This window comes from Vulpes vulpes, chromosome 2 (assembly GCF_048418805.1).
Source record: "Vulpes vulpes isolate BD-2025 chromosome 2, VulVul3, whole genome shotgun sequence".
Classification (NCBI taxonomy): domain Eukaryota; kingdom Metazoa; phylum Chordata; class Mammalia; order Carnivora; family Canidae; genus Vulpes; species Vulpes vulpes.
In genome coordinates, this window is record NC_132781.1 from 24460831 (window position 1) to 24477835 (window position 17005).

General features: G+C 36.2%; 1 protein-coding gene across 3 annotated transcripts in view; it reads right to left on the bottom strand.

The window, feature by feature from the left end:
• SKAP1 (src kinase associated phosphoprotein 1) overlaps positions 1-17005 on the bottom strand; it is a 282506-nt gene that overhangs the window by 195003 nt on the left and 70498 nt on the right. For all 3 annotated transcript variants that reach the window (XM_072747410.1, XM_072747409.1, XM_025995837.2), the window contains exon 4: positions 9702-9818. In XM_072747410.1, the coding sequence (XP_072603511.1) occupies positions 9702-9818 (117 nt within the window). The remainder of the gene's footprint in view (positions 1-9701; positions 9819-17005) is intronic.

Consider the following 17005-nt stretch of genomic DNA (forward strand, 5'->3'; position numbering starts at 1 on the left):
CTTTCCACTAGACTAGTGTATCCGGGTGTAAGGTACTCAGGGCCCGATATAAAAAAGGCTGTCACTCAAAGTCGGAATTACAGTGTAGAGCATAAGTGTAATATAGTTTGTGAATTCAACAATCTTCCCCTAGCAGAACATAATATTCAAGATTAATAGGTGCTTCCACATTGGTTTAAATAGCATTACTAACATTCTAACATTTACTTTTTACTTGAAAAGTGAGAGTTCTATGACAGGGCAAAGAATTTATGGATAGCAGAAGAACAAAGATCACCAAATTACCATTTGAAAAAACAAATCATCATTCAAAAAATATATATATGTAGAATATATATAAATTTATATTTACAGCAATTAAGTACCTGTATGTACATTATACCTGAGAATATAGAATTCCTGGACTTTAGACATGATTGCCCTAGGAAAGGTAGCTAACCCTCAGGTGGTTCAGTGTTCATCTATAAGCTAGATGCTATGTTCAATTATAATGCATTTATAGATTCTAAGAACAAGGTAGTTAAGCATAGTATATAAGATTTTCTAATAAGCAGCACACAAAGATATATGAACCCTCCCCACCTCTGACTGATTTATATATCAATCAGATAAATATGTTACATTAGCAACCAAAACACCACATATCATTTTACCACCACCATAATGACCACACTAACATCTTCAATAATCATATACTAGAACTTTCATATCATCATTAACCTTGTTGACTATTTTAGAATTTGGAGAGAAACAAAGAATAGTTGAGGCAGTATGAAAAAGCTTAATCTCATTTGCCAAATCACTCACTTAAAAATCAACTATTTGCACTTAAAAATGGCCACTGTTATTTCACTACTAATTATAGCAGAAGCTCAATAAAGATTTGACCTTTCAGAGAATGAACGTTAGCATATACTCCCAGTCTGGAATAGACTTCTAAATACACTTTGGCCACAGCACAGGCCAAATATTATCTTGACTTCCTTCCAAACCACTGCAAGTCCAACCAATTGTTGTTGCTGTTGTTTTCTGCAAACTCTGACCCTGTTAATCACCACTTGATTATGTACTGTATACTTTGTTGTGGGGGTGCCTAATCTCTCTTCAACTAGATTATTTACTCACTAAGAAAAAGAATCATATCCTAATCCTTTTTGTATCCTCCACACAGCCTCTAAACTCATGATTGAACAAAGCCATCCAATATAGATATTCAATAGCTACCTCTTCATTGGCAGTATATTAAAATCTATAACATAGACAGAAAGGCCAAAAAAGAGAACTAATTGGTTCTATGTCAAATCAATTCAAGGACTTACTGTATGTTACTCATAGTTATAATTGCTAGCATTTATGGAACACTTTGAAATTCTTCATTAAACATACTACTCCCAAATCATTCTGGGAAGAGCATAAGAACATACATTGACCAGAGAGTCAGGTGTATCTGAAGAATCTGACTAAAACTTGTAAGAAATAACTTAAGAGCCATGATCAAGCCTCCTGCAAAGTTACTGGGCTTTGCACTGGAAAGTGTCTTGAGATCATGCAGGTGAGGGAAGGCATGTAGTGTGATCCTGGGAAGGCCACTTCCAGGGCAGCAGTGTTGGTTGCCATACTGGCTCTCTTTTGCTAGATACAGGACCTAGGCATTAGCCTCTTCAAAATTTAGATTCCTCTTTGGTAAAACAGAGATTAGATTAGGTGATTACCAAGTGTTTTCCAGCTCTAAAATGCCCTGATTCTATGTAAAAAAGAAAAAAAAAACACACCTTGGGTTTAATTTGTAGAGTATGTTCTAGTGAAAGAAGCATTATAGAAGATATCCAGCCATCAACACATGAGAGAGTGCTTTACTGGGTACTGGACGGAAGGTTAGAGTTTAAACACGCAGCAACAGCCCAACATGCCAGGCTAAAGAATGAATAATGGGTAGTTCATAGACAGATAATTGTTATTGTTTTTTTATTCTTCGCAAAACATGTATAATCCTTGGTAATCATTTGTTTAAGTTATATAAATTACTGTCAACTTTGAAACCCAGTTTGTCATCCTCATCTGTGATTTATACCAGACTATATAAACGACATGATGTCTTCGATCTAATAAGACATTTATCTTCATGAAGGAGGCCACTGCGATCCTGAGTGACAGCTTACTTACCCTTATCACAGTTAACTCAACATCAGTCCTTAATTTTTCCCAATGATCTGAGATCTGATGGGCTCACCTGAAGCCAACAGAAACTTGTTCAGAAGTCCACTATGCTTATGAAAGTATGTGTTTTACAGGAGAATTTGTTCTTTGGCCCCAAAAGCATAGACATGAAAGGAAATAAGTTTTGTGTTCTTCCACAGTGTGTTGCAAACACACGCACACACATTAACTCAATCAGGGTTGACAGGAATCATGTGCCTTTACTAAAGAAAATGTGAGCAGCAAAGATGAAAGCAACTGTCTGATGAATAAAAAAAATGAGATAAATCTTTGCATGTATGTATGCATGTATGCTTAATATGTATTCATATACGGAGAGAGACTATTTTGAGTCACATTCATTATCTTCATATCATAGAGTAAAAAGGAGCTAAAAACTCTATAAATATCTCCATATGGCTTATGTAATTAAAAACACATACACATAGGGGCGCCTGGGTGGCTCAGTCGGTTAAGCATTCGACTCTTTTATTTTTTTTTTAAGATTATTTATTTATTTATTCATGAGAGAGAGAGAGAAGCAGAGACACAGGCAGAGGGAGAAGCAGGCTCCTTGCAGGAAGCCGGATGTGGGACTCGATTCTGGGACTCCAGGATCATGCCCTGGGGCTGAAGGCAGACACTCAACCTCTGAGCCACCCAGGTGTCCCTCAGCTCTTGATTTGGGCTCAAGTCATGATCTCAGGGTCATGGGACTGATCCTCACATTGGGCTCCGCACTCAGCACAGTCTACTTGTCCCTCTCCTTCTGCGCCTTCCCCCACTTGCGCATGCGTACTCTCTCACTTCAATAAATAAATAAATAAACAAAAATTTTAAAGATTTTATTTATTTATTCATGAGACACACACAGAGAGAGGCAAAGACATGGGCACAGGGAGAAGCAGGCTCTCTGCAAGGAGGCTGATATGGGACTCGATCCCAGTACCCCGGGATCACCGCCTGAGCCAAAGGCAAATGCGAAACCACTGAGCCACCCGTACACTCCTAAATAAAACCTTTAAAACAGGCGCACACACACACACACACACACACACACACACAGTAGTAGGCTTGACCCTATCTGTGAGAAGGAAGTAAAGAAGTAAACAGCTTGTTTTTAGGCCATCAACTCTTTCCACCTACTAGGGTACTAGTGACTGAGCCTGCAATAGGTTTCTAACATTCCAAGTAAAGCAGCCCTAAAATATGCACATTTTCTTCCAAAGTCATCAGCAGGATTTGGCCCAAGATTTACGTGATCGGTAAGGTCACTTACCACTAACCACTGCATCGTTAATTCACATACCTCAGTAAACAGTATAAGATGTGTAGTTTATTTATTCTGTGAAACAACATAATTTACATGCTAAAATCAGGCCTTATACATGACTCAGAGCAATGCTCAAACTGGCTTATGAAGAGACATCTTTTATACTCCTTGAGTAGAAAGTCAGTTGGGGGCGCTATGAGTAGACTAGCTTAATAAATGGAAATTCTAGGGATAGGATTTCTGTTCAAAAAGAAAAAAAACCTTGTAAAACAAATTAAAGCTCTTTATAAGTATCTAATAATATGACCTTGAAAATGTAAAGTGGAAAAACAGAAAAATGGACACATCTACAACTATAATTGGAGATTTTAACACAAACCTTTCACAGGATATAAAAGATTTGAAGAATACTATTTATAAGTATAAAAATAAAAAGTAAAAAGCTAAAAATTGTTAAGACTATGTTCAATAACTACTTTTGGGGGACGCCTGGGTGGCTCAGTGGTTGAGCGCCTGCCTTCTGCCTGGAGTCCTAGGATAGAGTCCCCGCATCGGGCTCCCAGCATGGAGACTCTTCTCTCTCTGCCTGTGTCTCTGCCTCTCTCTCTGTGTGTCTCTCATGAATAAATAAATAAATTCTTTAAAAAAAATAACTACTTTTGGGAACCACACAGCACCTAAGCATAAATTTGATCATTGCTAGGCCACAAAAAAGTTTCAACAAAGTGTCAGAGAATCTAAATGACACAGACTATGTTCTTAAACTATAATGTAATAAAACTTACCAGTCAAAATAAAAAAGCAGGTTTAAAAATTCCTAGAAACTAAAAACAAACCAAAATAAAAACCAGGAAAACACACACATACACACACACAGAAATGCTTCTAAATAACACACAGGTTAAAAAGGGTATCATCAAAGGAATTACAGAATACTTAGAATGGAATTGCAAATTATAATGAAAATAGTACAAATTTTGAAGGATGCAGTTAAAGTGGTATTTAGAGGATAATTTTTAGCTTTGAATACGTTTGTTTTTTAAATGAATGTTGTACTCAGTGGATTAAAAGCAATAAGGAGAATGAGATGTAAAGCCCATAAGAATGGGTGTTTCAGAGGAAAAACATCCAGCTAATCAGAGCTCTACATAAAGCTGCAGTCTCATAATCTATTGGAACCCTACCTTCACCCCTGCCCGTGGATTAGATACTGCATTCTTGGCCAAGTCACTGAATTTCTCTAAGCCTCAATTTTTTAACCTGTAAAGTGGGGATAGCAGCACTTTCTTCTCTGAACTGGTTTGAGAATTAAACAAGATAATCCACAAAAAGCACTTAGTGCAGCAGTGCTCACAGCAGTGCACTTAGTGCTCAATAAATGATTCCTCTTACGATTATCCTTTCCAACTCCCAAAATGCATGATTCTAACTTTAGTACAATGAAATTTAAGACAAACATGAATTCTAGCCAAAAAATCTAATCAATAGTGCAGCCCAGGTGGCTCCGTGGTTTAGCGCCGCCTTCAGCCCAGGGCGTGATTCTGGGGACCCAGGACGGAGCCTGCTTCTCCCTCTGCCTGTGTCTCTGCCTCTCTCTTTCTGTGTTTCTCATGAGTAAATAAATAAAATCTTTAAAAATCTAATCAATAAAATCTAATCAATAAATTAGGCCTTCATTTTTATTTCACAATACCAGTATAGATTTGTTTAAAATATATTCTTCCCCCCATTAGGGAAGATATTAAAATAGTATTTTCTTCCTATTATTATTATAGAAATGAAACACACAAGGAACAACAAAAAGCTAGTTTCTTGTTATTCATAATATCAAATCCAAAAATTGACTTCTATTTCAGAACTACAATGAAAGCAGAGAAATGTTTTTTTTTAAAGAGAAAAGTGCTAAAAATAAAGCTGTGAAAAACTGATTCTCTTTATTTTGAAAATATTCTATATATTTTTTAATATACCTTTCAGAAAAGGCATGGAGTTGAAAATGGCCACTATTTGTACTTTAATGGGTCTGCAATTTCTTTTAAATCAAGTAGCATATAATAAATTGGTCAAAAACAGGTTTTCACTTATTCATTATTATTCTTCTCCAAAAATGGTTATAGGTCTTTAACTTCTCCAATTCTATTTTTCATTTTGCTGGAGAATAAGAACTGTCTCTAACCTTCAACAACCTGATGTAAAAACAAACTCTAAGAACATTTTTCTCACCTTTTCTCAGATTTCTGTCCAATATTCATTCATTTCTTTTTCTTTAATTAGGATGTGATAATATACATTACATGATAAATAATACATTGCCACAGATTTTAGGTTTCTTCTTTTAGAAAATAATTTTCTTTTTCGTTTTCTTCCAGAAGGAGTCACTATACCCTGTTTATAGAACACTTTCCCCAACCCATCTTTAAAAAATATATATTCACCCACCTTTTAAAAATGTACACTGATGAGATAAGTCTATAAACACATTAAAATCCATTGTATATCTTGGACAATAAAAGCAATCAGATCTTGAGCTTCATAGTTGGCTGGATTTTGTACAGTAATTATATCCAGTGTTTCATGCTGAACTTTTTTCCTTTCATCTAGTAGAAACTATGTCTCCTTAGGTTTTGAAATCTAAATGTTATTACTTGTTAGCAAGTTTTCATTCCCCATGTTGGGGCTATGCTTTTGCTTATGGGTGTCTCTCCACAGGGTATAGCCTGCTGTTCTCAGACTGAAGGCATTTACAAAGCGAAAGGAGAAGAAATTGCGATTAGGTAGCAAAATGCCCTCATTTTTATGCATGGTTTAGCCTGTTACCTTGGTGTTCATTTTTTGCTCTGCACCTGGTCAGGCTTCTATATACTTCTAGAGCTCTTTGTAGTCTTTACAAAAGCATGATCCAAACATGACATGCACCATGATTATTGCTTCTCGCACTGGTTATGGGTGGATGGGATAAACCATGTGTCCTTTTATAATTGTACATTTAGGATGCTGTTCTGGCTGGAGGTGGAATGCAACAAAGCTGAAATATTTTAACAGTGATCTTTCATTTTCTAATAAAGATAAAATTCCAGAAACCTAAAATAACTGTCACTACAAAAAAAGTTAAAGAATATCTTTTCTTCCTAAAGGATCACCTTAGTTATCCCAACAGAAAGTGAAGACACTGACTTTATATTTGTTCATTTGTCTAGTTAATAATTAGTGTGTTTTTGCAATGAGATGGTAATAAGCCCCATGAGGACAGGGACTGTGTCTGATTTTTTTTTACTGCATATTTCCTTACTGCTAAGCACAGTGCCATGCTATTACCTTGTAATCTCTAAATAAGTATTTGTTAAAATATTAAGTAGCATATCAAATGTTACAGCTCTCAATAATAGTAAAATCTAGTTAAACAGGATAGAATGTCTACTGAAAATTTTGACATCTTTATAACCTCCTTAGTTGCACAGGAAATGTATGTAACTTTATTATTTAGGGTAAGGAAATAAACATTTATCGCGCCCACTATACATCAGGCACTCTGGTACTGTGCTGGTGTCAGTGCTTTGTAGAAACTCATGTTTAAATATTATCTCCCTTTCTCTTTTTCCCCCCTTGCTCGTTTGTTTCTTAAATTCCACATATGAGTGAAATCATATGGTATCTGACTTATTTTGCTTAGCATAATAGTCTCTAGTTCATTCCATCCATGTTGTTGCATACGGCAAGAAAAGAGAGAGAGAGAGAGAGAGAGAAACCAAGAAACAGACTCATCTACAGAGAACAAACTGATGGTTACCAGAGGGCAGGTGGGTTGGAGCACGTGTGAACTAGGTGAAGGGGATTAAGGAGTGCACCTTGTTCTGATGAGCACTGGATATTATTTAGAAGTGTTGAACCCACTACGTTGTACACCTGAAACTAATATTTTAAAAAATATTTTATTTATTCATGAGAGAGAGAGGCAGAGACACAGGCAGAGGGAGAAGCAGGCTCCATGCAGGGAGCCCAATGTGGGACTTGATCCTGGGTTTCCAGGACCACACACCCTGGGCCGATGGCGGCGCTAAACCGCTGAGCCACTCGGGCTGCTCACCTGAAACCAATATTACACTGCATGTTAACTAACTGGAATTTAAATAAAAACTTTAAAGCGCTTAATAAATGCTAGCTGAGGGCAGCCCCGATGGCTCAGCAGTTTAGTGCCGACTTCGGCCCAGGGCGTGGTCCTGGAGTCCCGAGAAGGAGTCCCGCGTCGGGCTCCCTGCATGGATCCTGCTTCTCCCTCTGCCTGTGTCTCTGCCTCTCCTTCTCTCTGCGTCTCTCATGAAAAAATAAATGCTAGCTGAAAAGTTTTACTTTATTAAAGGCACTGAGCTTTTAGTTTCTCTTGCAATATGATATGCCCTCAGACTCCTATGTTTTTGGGTTCCTATATACATTTTTGTTTTGTTTGCCAGTTCTGTTTTCTGTATAAATTTTTAGTTGTTTTCCTGTTTCTCACCTCAATATTATTTGTTAATTGATGCCTCTAAAGTACCTCTTCTTCTAAATTTGATGTTTCATCCTACTGTGGGTTTGAGAAATCAAAACACTGTAATGGTTAGAAATGTGTAAAAAGAGGAATCCCCAGCCAAGGCCCCAGGGGATTTCGAAGAATATAGTACAGAAGTGTTAACACAGCACTCAGGAACATCCATTTCCTTTTAGAGGTCCTTTTGGCTTACTTATTGTGTTCTCAGCTGTGTCTGAGAAAGTTGAAAATACCAAATAAGTGACCTATGGATTAATGAGGTACTATTGTTCTAATTCTGTTAGGCATTGGATTAATCAAAAACAAATGAAAGGTTGGTTTTGCACTGTTAATTTTCTAAAATTATTAATAAACTACCAGTGTAATTATTAAGCTTGCAGTCCAAACAATGTTTTTAGCGTATACTTGAATCAATATACAGATCCTAAATTGCAAGGCCCAATTTCTAAAAAAAGCTCAAGTAAAATAGAATGCTTCTGTATGATTGAATCTATAGCTCTGATGTGGAGGTTATTAATTCAATGAAAAGGAGAAAATCTGAATCTCCAAAAGGGCTAAATGAAATAAGAATTAACGAACAACTAATATTACACTGTATGCTAACTGGAATTTAAATAAAAATTTAAGAAAGAAAAGAATTAGTGGATAAGTTAAAAAGAGAAAGGAATTAGGGATTATGAACTCCTGCAAAATGCCAGTCGTATTTCAAAGAGAGAAATTTGAAAGAAAAATAAATTGAAAGATTACAGGCTAATAAAGAGAAATAAGGAGTAGTTTACCAACTCTACTCCCAATCCCTAAGTGAATAATATGCTTCCAATTTAATATTCCATTTAGTAGCGTGTCTACCTTTTTCCCCTACCGAAAAGGCACAAGAGAGACTTTGGTAAGATAACCATGTGCATCAGTGATGATCAAACCGTCTGTTCAAGTGGCCAGATGCCAGAAGAGGCACAGTGAACCCCACCCTTGGGATATCTGAGCCTGAGCCAGAAACAGGCAGCCACCAAGCCAAAATTTTTATATTCATGTATCTTAAAAATTCATGTATGTTTTGTACCCCGCTCCATTGCATATCAATGTGTTTTTAATATAAAAGTAATGTTTATAACAGTTGAATTATTTAATTCCTCCCATTCCCAAATCTTCAAGTAAAATTAATGTTCCAGGAAGATTTACATTGTGGTTCTTGTGGCTTCCCTTTCCCCTTGAACAACACCAATATGGTCAGAGAGGGATATGTGAGAAGCATGGATAAAAATTGAATCTTATTATGGTATAATGAGCTCAAGGGTCTCAAATAATCCACAATAAATCAATAATCCAATAATCACTAAAAGAAAGCTCTAGTTCTCATGCAACTCTGTGAAACTAAGAAATCTGAAAGATGGTAAACTAGGGGCCCTGCAATCTTAAGATGCCCTCTTAGCTTTTGAGTACAGTTCTTCTAAAAAGATCAATAATGATGTCTTCCTGCTCCAGTATGGAATTAGTGTTTCCCTAAATACATTAGCTTCAGAAGTATTGAATTACCTAGAAGGTTCAGCACCACAGTGAAACTAATAGCTTTTTTTTTTTTTCTCAAACTAGTGATTACCAATACAGAAAACACACTGAAGCCTGCTTGGTTCAAAATGACAAAAGGCAAAGACACCAAGACAAAAAGTAACAAAGCATAATCAACTCAAAATCTGGGAAGATGACACTCACCCTCATCCTGATAATCAGGCAAAAAAGGTGCATCTGATGTGAGAGGCAGGCCATGAGTTCCACTATGGTTATCATCAGAGCTGTCCTGTCCAAGGTAACTTTCAGCTTGGTCTCCACCTGAGGGACAAAAAAGAAGGAAAATAAGGTCATACTTTGGACATCTTTATAAAGGTCTTTGTAGATTTCTTCTGATATTCATCCCTGCCCCCCCCCAAAGATATATCTTTTACTTGATAGACATGGTAGCTATTCATTAACATATAAGAAACAGATAAATAAGAACTAACTTACCCCGATGGGAAATTTTCCACTCAACTAACTAGACTTAGAAACTTTTACCATAGAGTAGGGAGACCTCTTGCCACCCAGAGAGAAACTTCTCAATCACACTTCAAATGAAAATATAGCTATATAAATATGTATTCATATATAATGTCTTCCGTTAATTGCAACCTTTATGCTGAACACCTGTTTCTCCTTATATTTCCAAATAGAATAGAATAAATCACACAAAGAGTTAATCTATTTATAATACAATGTAACAGGTTAATATTCTTTCCTTCTCTGAAAAGTAAAAGACTTAAAAACAGAGAGAACTTAGATTTTGCTGGATCCTATTCTAATTTAAATCACTACTTGTTTTGAAATCTTAAGAAAGTTCTCTCTTTATAATTCTAGTTTACAGCCTAGGCAACCAACCTCTTAGGATTTCTAAAAGCCCTAAGAAGGTAATATTTGTTCTGTAAAATGGCTTTGATGAAAGGTAATGTATATGCAATACTGAATTATGCAATTAAAACAGTACTAATCCCTTTTGGGTGTTTTCAACATACATTGGATTATATTTTGTAGAAGTGGCCCATGCTATCATGATACTTTAAAAGGTTCAGACGGAAGATGTTCGATCATTCAGAAACCGGAAGAAAAGGCTCTGCATTGCAAATGGCTTTCCTTAAAATCCCCCAAACAGAGGTACAGTCTGCTGACAAAAGGACACCAACAGCTGCTCAGTTCATTTCACAAACATGAAAAGGGGATTTTCAACTGAATTTAATATTATCTCAAATACTAATTTCCAAAGGAAATCACCAATGCTAATCTCAGTAAACACTGTAGAGTTTTGGCCCTGGATTTCAACCAGGGAGCAGTGAAACCAAACAACCTACATAGAATCTGTATTGCCTCACTTTAAAGGTTTATTTCCTACAATTAAACTGGAAGGATAGGGAGGATATAAAATGATAAAAAGAGAATGGCGGTAGCCTTCTCTTTCAATAAATTAGATGATCATATCTAGTCTCTTCTATGAATGCTCAATGGTAGGTAGCTTGTCCATAACGGAGTTGAACACCTGCAGACAAAGGACTTTAGAAATAAAGTATGGGCTTTATTGTGGAAAAGAAAAGTTAAAAACAACAAACAACAACAACAAACAACAGCCTCACACAGCAGTTGTTGTCCAGAGCCCGAACAAATGCTCTCCTTTATTAGGCTACTGATCAGGATACAAAGCTTATTATAGTTATGCTTATAGTATTACTGTGAAATTTCCCTTATAACTAGAAAAATTCTCAAATACTGGACTGAGGGTTAAAGCACTCAAATTTTACATCCGTGGAATTTGCAAATCCACTGAAATTATATTACCAAAACAATCTAAATGGACTGCTTGGCAGGTAACCTGAAAGTGAACTGTGAGATTAAAGGAATTTTAAATTTTTGAGCCAGACCAAAATCCATTTTAAAAAAAGAAGTAGTTTGGATTGTCAAGCAAAATTTAACATTTGTAGGTATACTAAACATTATTTCTCAACTATTGTTCTAGACTCAAGGTTTTCTGCTTGCTTCAGAAATTTGACAAAATTACTCATATATTCCAGCATTCCAGGCTTTTTTTTTTAATATGCCAGTCAGGAGGGACTTTGTTTTGTTGTACTTTAATGAACATTTTATTTTGGAATAATTTTACTGAAAATATTACAAAGACCTTACAGAGAGTTCCCGTATACCCTTCACCTAATTTTCCCCAACTTCTTACATAACTATGGTATTTCTATTAAAACAAAGAAATTAACATTGGTACATTACTATTAACTAAACTATAGACTTTATTTGGATTTCACCAGTTCTTCCACTAATGTCCTTTTTATGTTTCAGGATCCAATTTAATTGCATTTAGAGTTTCCATTTAAAAAATCTCATCCAAAATACCTGCCTGGCTTTAGCATTAAATGTATCAACTTCAGATGAAAAAGTAACTTCAGTTCTCCGTGTTTCCTATGGTTTCTCAACATAAGGTGGGCTTTTAACAGCCATCCCTGTGCCAAATATAAGACCATGCCTTTGTAAAGTATACAATAACAAAGGTATACAGCTCAAGGCAGCAAAAACAGAGCCTGGGTTAGTACTAAAAATGGTTGTGGTGGGGGAAACATTAAAAAATATGTTATACATCCAAGCATAATTAGTTCCTGATGATGGAAATGTTGCTATAAGTGTTTTTAGTGTCACATCAAGTGGCCCAACTCCCTTGGGCACACATAGAAAAAAGCCTATAACACTATATAAATAGACACTCCCATGTAATTAAAATGATTACAACTACTCAAGATGCATGGGTGAAAAGTTTTATAGGAGAACCAGCAATTACTGTGGTCATTTTGGATTTGTTTAAGTTTAGAACATCATTTTTCCTTAAAGCATAACCGCAAGTGATCGCTGGATTCATCTGCAGCTCTGAGAATCACAGTTGCAAGCGGCCACTACCATAGTCCAGTGGGATCAGACATAAATGATCACAAACTATAGTGACAGACACTTCCATTCAGCAGCTCTACAATTAGGGCTTAGAACTCCATTGCTTAGAGTGGCTTTCTCACAAGCAAGACCCCTTGCCACTAGAGACACACTTTCCCATTGCAACTTGCTCAGAATCAATATATTTCTATACAGATATATATTCTAACACACAATATCTCCATTAATCACATCCACTACCTCTGGTCCCATTTCTTTGTATTTCTAAACAAGATCTGGGGGAACTAATACCAAGGGTTCATCTGCTATTAGCTAGTAATTTGCTCCTCTATCCTAAGTGTCATAAGAATTGGGTGCTAGATACACTCCTTAGTATAGTCAATGGCAGGTTCTCAACTGAGTATCGTACTGAGGAGCCTATAAGGGGGATGATTTCTCTATTGTTCTTTCCTGAGAATCAAACTCAATTTCATTCATGCTCCATAGAATGATAAGTTGGGAATTTCTGACATTTGGAGCAAAAATATAAAGCAGCTTTGTGTCAGGTGTGAGGTAATTATTTTCTAGGGCTTCCGTGCTATTTGTTTTTATTCCCAGTGTTTTCATTAACAGTTAATGAGTTTTCCCCCTTAATTCTGAAACAATAGCTTGGCCACTAGAAGTTGGCTTTTTTTCTGCCATGGATTCAACCAGCTGTTGCTGCTCCATAAACTTTATGGAGAAGTGAATTAAACTGCTAAAAACTTTCATTTCCTAATTCAATTCCAAATAAAATAGGGTGGGGGGGAATGAACCATGATGATATTCCCCTTGTAGCTATTTTGACTCACAGCAAACCCATCTGATTCTGAACTTACAGGTACTATTTAGGAACAAAAACAGGCCATAAGGATATCTTCATCAAAGTAATCAAAAAAAGATGGAAAGCAGTTTAAGCATAAAAAGTAACATGACGATAACAAATAGGTAAAACAGAAATATATGTTCACTTATTCAGTATATAAAGGCCCAAATGATTTTCCATGTTAGCATGAAGCCATCATCTTTTACTTCTAATTAATCGTGAGCTATGTTATAAATACTTTTTTCACATCTGCAACCAACTGTTTCTATGGCGTGGTTCAAAATTACCAGGGTTTGCTATCACTTCACCAAGTATCTCTGGATAAAATAAGGAAACAGAAATTAATGTAGAATTATTGACAATTTTTGGCTTTTGTTTTTATTGTTGCTGTTAGAAGGCAACACACGACTTCTGACTCTATTTAATATTTAAGAACCCATGAGACACACAGCTCCCTCCTTAAACTAATAAATTCTAAATAAAATGCTATAAATAAAGGTCCCTGATCCAAATACAGTTAGTTTTCATGCTTGAAAGCATTAATACTGCCAGGTTTTCATAGACCAATTTAATAGTAATGTAGTTCCCAAAGCTGAACTAAGGTAAGATTGGAAAAACTGCAGCTTATTATTCCTTATTATAACCATTCGCCTAAGTTATTGAATATAACATCAACTACAGAAATAGGTTGGGTACATATGTGCCCATATATGTGAAATGTTCCTTCCATGTAAATATGTTATGGAGTCCATTTGCAACACCAAAGCTAAAGTCCTGTCAACACTTCTATTATAAATTAGATAACATTTTGCACATACTCATGCATTAGAAAATATATGTGTTTCCCACAGAACATCTTAGAGGCTTCACTGATTTCTAAATATCCATTTGGATTTGCGTGGTTAGTTCTTGTGATTAATCCACGTGTTGTGAAGGTCTCAAATTCTTCTCCATTCTCTACATTCTGACTTCCTACCCATCTCTTTTTCTCCCCCTCCTACATCTGGCCATAACTCAATGTATAAATATTCTTTTTTCCTCCCAAGGCCCTGGCAGTGAGTATAATAGTACTGAATGTCATTAAGTCTACAGAACAAATGATAGGCCAGGTAAAGAAAGTTTCCATTTATCTTTCTTGTAAAAAGTTGCCTCAATGAGATCTTAAATGTACAAGAAATAAATTGAGCCTAAGGTTAAGTTATTTTTTAGCTCATAATACTGTTTACTAATTGTATTATTTTCATTATGCTAAGAATAACAGATTTCCCAAGAACCTTTAGGTTATGATTGCAGAGAAGAGCACGGTATAAATGATCAGAAGTGGAATAAAATTGATTAGATGCTTATAGCACAATCACTATGACACCTGTGAATCCAACAACTGAGAGTAGCACAGCTTAAAAATATTTCCAAAAGAATTACATCTGTCAGTGGGGGGCTTGGACAGAAAATGCCCCTGAGAACCAACTGAAAAGTTTTTCCCCCTCCTTCAGAAAAGTGGTCCTTTATGATGCAGTTTTTCATTTTGACCAGTAGGGTGGGCTGCAGTGTATAGCATCATCTTAGTTCTTAAAAAAGAAAAAGAAAAAAAAAAAAAAAGAAAAGAAAAGGTAGCCACCAAGTGAACCCTTCTGTTCCTACCCCTCCCCCACCTGAAAATGCTAAGATTTTTTTTTTTTAAACCCTTTTTAGGTTTTATACAGGGTACAATTCCTGGATGTTAACAAACTGGAGGGCTGGCAGCAACAAATATAAACCAGATAATTGTATATGTGACAACACACACTTCATAAGGCAAATTATAGCCTGTCAGCATCCACTGCTATTGTTCAACTGGTACTAAAATGGAGTCTGCTGAGTTAGAATATTTACAATAGTAATGAGATTTTGACAGAATTCAAAACATGCAAACTTAAGTTTTTGGTATATATGAATAAATACACTGTAAAATAAGTGCATTTATCATATGTCAACCAGGCAATCATAACCTAGAACTATGGGTTCATAGTTCTGTCTTCCTTGGACCACTGTACTCTCTCTCAATGTTTAATTCTTATTATGAAGCTATTCAACTGAATTCTCAACATGTTTTGACTTACAGGAGAAAGTCAGTTATAGCAATAATAAAACCATTACAGCTTACTGGAATAGTACTGGGCACAGGCTCTAGGTCAAGACTCTTCATATACTATGTCAATTAATTCTCAAAGTTGCAGATAAAGAAATTGAGACACAGGGACGCCTGGGTGGCTCAGCGGTCAAGCGTCTGCCTTCAGTGGGGGTGCAATCCTGAGTCCAAGACTGAGTTCCACATCAGGCTCCCTGCAAGGAGGCTGCTTTTCCCGCTATCTTTGTCTCTGCCTTTCTGTGTCTCTCATGACTAAATAAATAAAATCTTTAAAAAAAAAAAAAAAAGAAATGGAGACACAAAGATTATATAACTTACCCAAAGTCACATAAGTGACTCATAAGTGGCAGAGCTGGCTTTGACCCCACCTAGTCTTATTACTAAGGTCTTGTTCTAATACACTGAGCTGTACAGTCTCCAAGTCTGTACACCTTATAAATTACGATCATTACTCAAAGACAAAGCATAGTGAATGACAGCCAATGACTTGAATTTATGACACATGCTATTAATTAGTGTTTTTTCTCTACTTCAGTAAGGTAAATCTATAATCAAAAGCATTAATTATTATAAATAGTAATAATACCAGTAGTTCCATTAGATATGGAACTAATCAACAAAGACAAATGTGGTCAGTGATTTCGTGAAGAAAGAGCTGGTATACAAATTTACTGTAGTAGTATTATTGTTGCAGTGATTTTTAAAATAACATTTTTTGGCATGGATTTCATGTTTACAAAATTTAGTACAAGTTTTGATTTTGTCAGATCAATAAGTTAAATTTTTTTTCCAGCACCCTCTGATTTTCTTGCATTCTGGGTATTTCTGACTCTGCCTCATATAAAATGAGCCAACATACTCCACACTCAAATACAGCTTTGACCTGACTTAGTTAAAGAATGTACTTCCCTTCTGGTACCATCATGATTTAAGTCTCACAGTAAGAAAATGCCTAAAAATATATATATATATAATTACATGAGGTGTCTGGGTGGTGCAGTCGGTTGAGTAACTCGACTCTTGATTTTGGCTCAGGTCCTGATCTCAGAATTGTGAGATCGAGCCCATGTTGGGTTTGGCACTCAGTGGGGACTCTTCTTGAGATTCTCTCTTCCTCTCCCTCTGCCCCTCCTGCTCATGCTTTCTCTAATAGATAAATCTTTAATATATATACATATAATTACACACGAATATAGTAATTTTATTACTATTGGTTCATCTTGCTCTCTCCTCCCATCTTTTTTGTTCTTTTCTCTCAAATAACAAATTGTAGTAGATTTTAGCACCCACTTCCAGTTCTGAGGCATTCTAAGATCAGTTATACTCCAATTAGTTTATTAACATCTCTTCTTGAGAGAAACTGTAAGGCCAATTGTATAGATGACCTAGAGGCATCCGGATGGCTCAGTCAGTTGAGTGCCTGACTTTTGATTTTGGCTCAGGGGTTGTGGGACTAAGCCCAAGGTCGGGCCTGTGGGACTAAGCCCCAGGCCGGGCTCTGAGCTTAGCACAGAGTCTGCTTAAGATGCTCTCTCTCCCTCTCCCCCTGCTCCTCCTCTCACTCATGCATTCCCT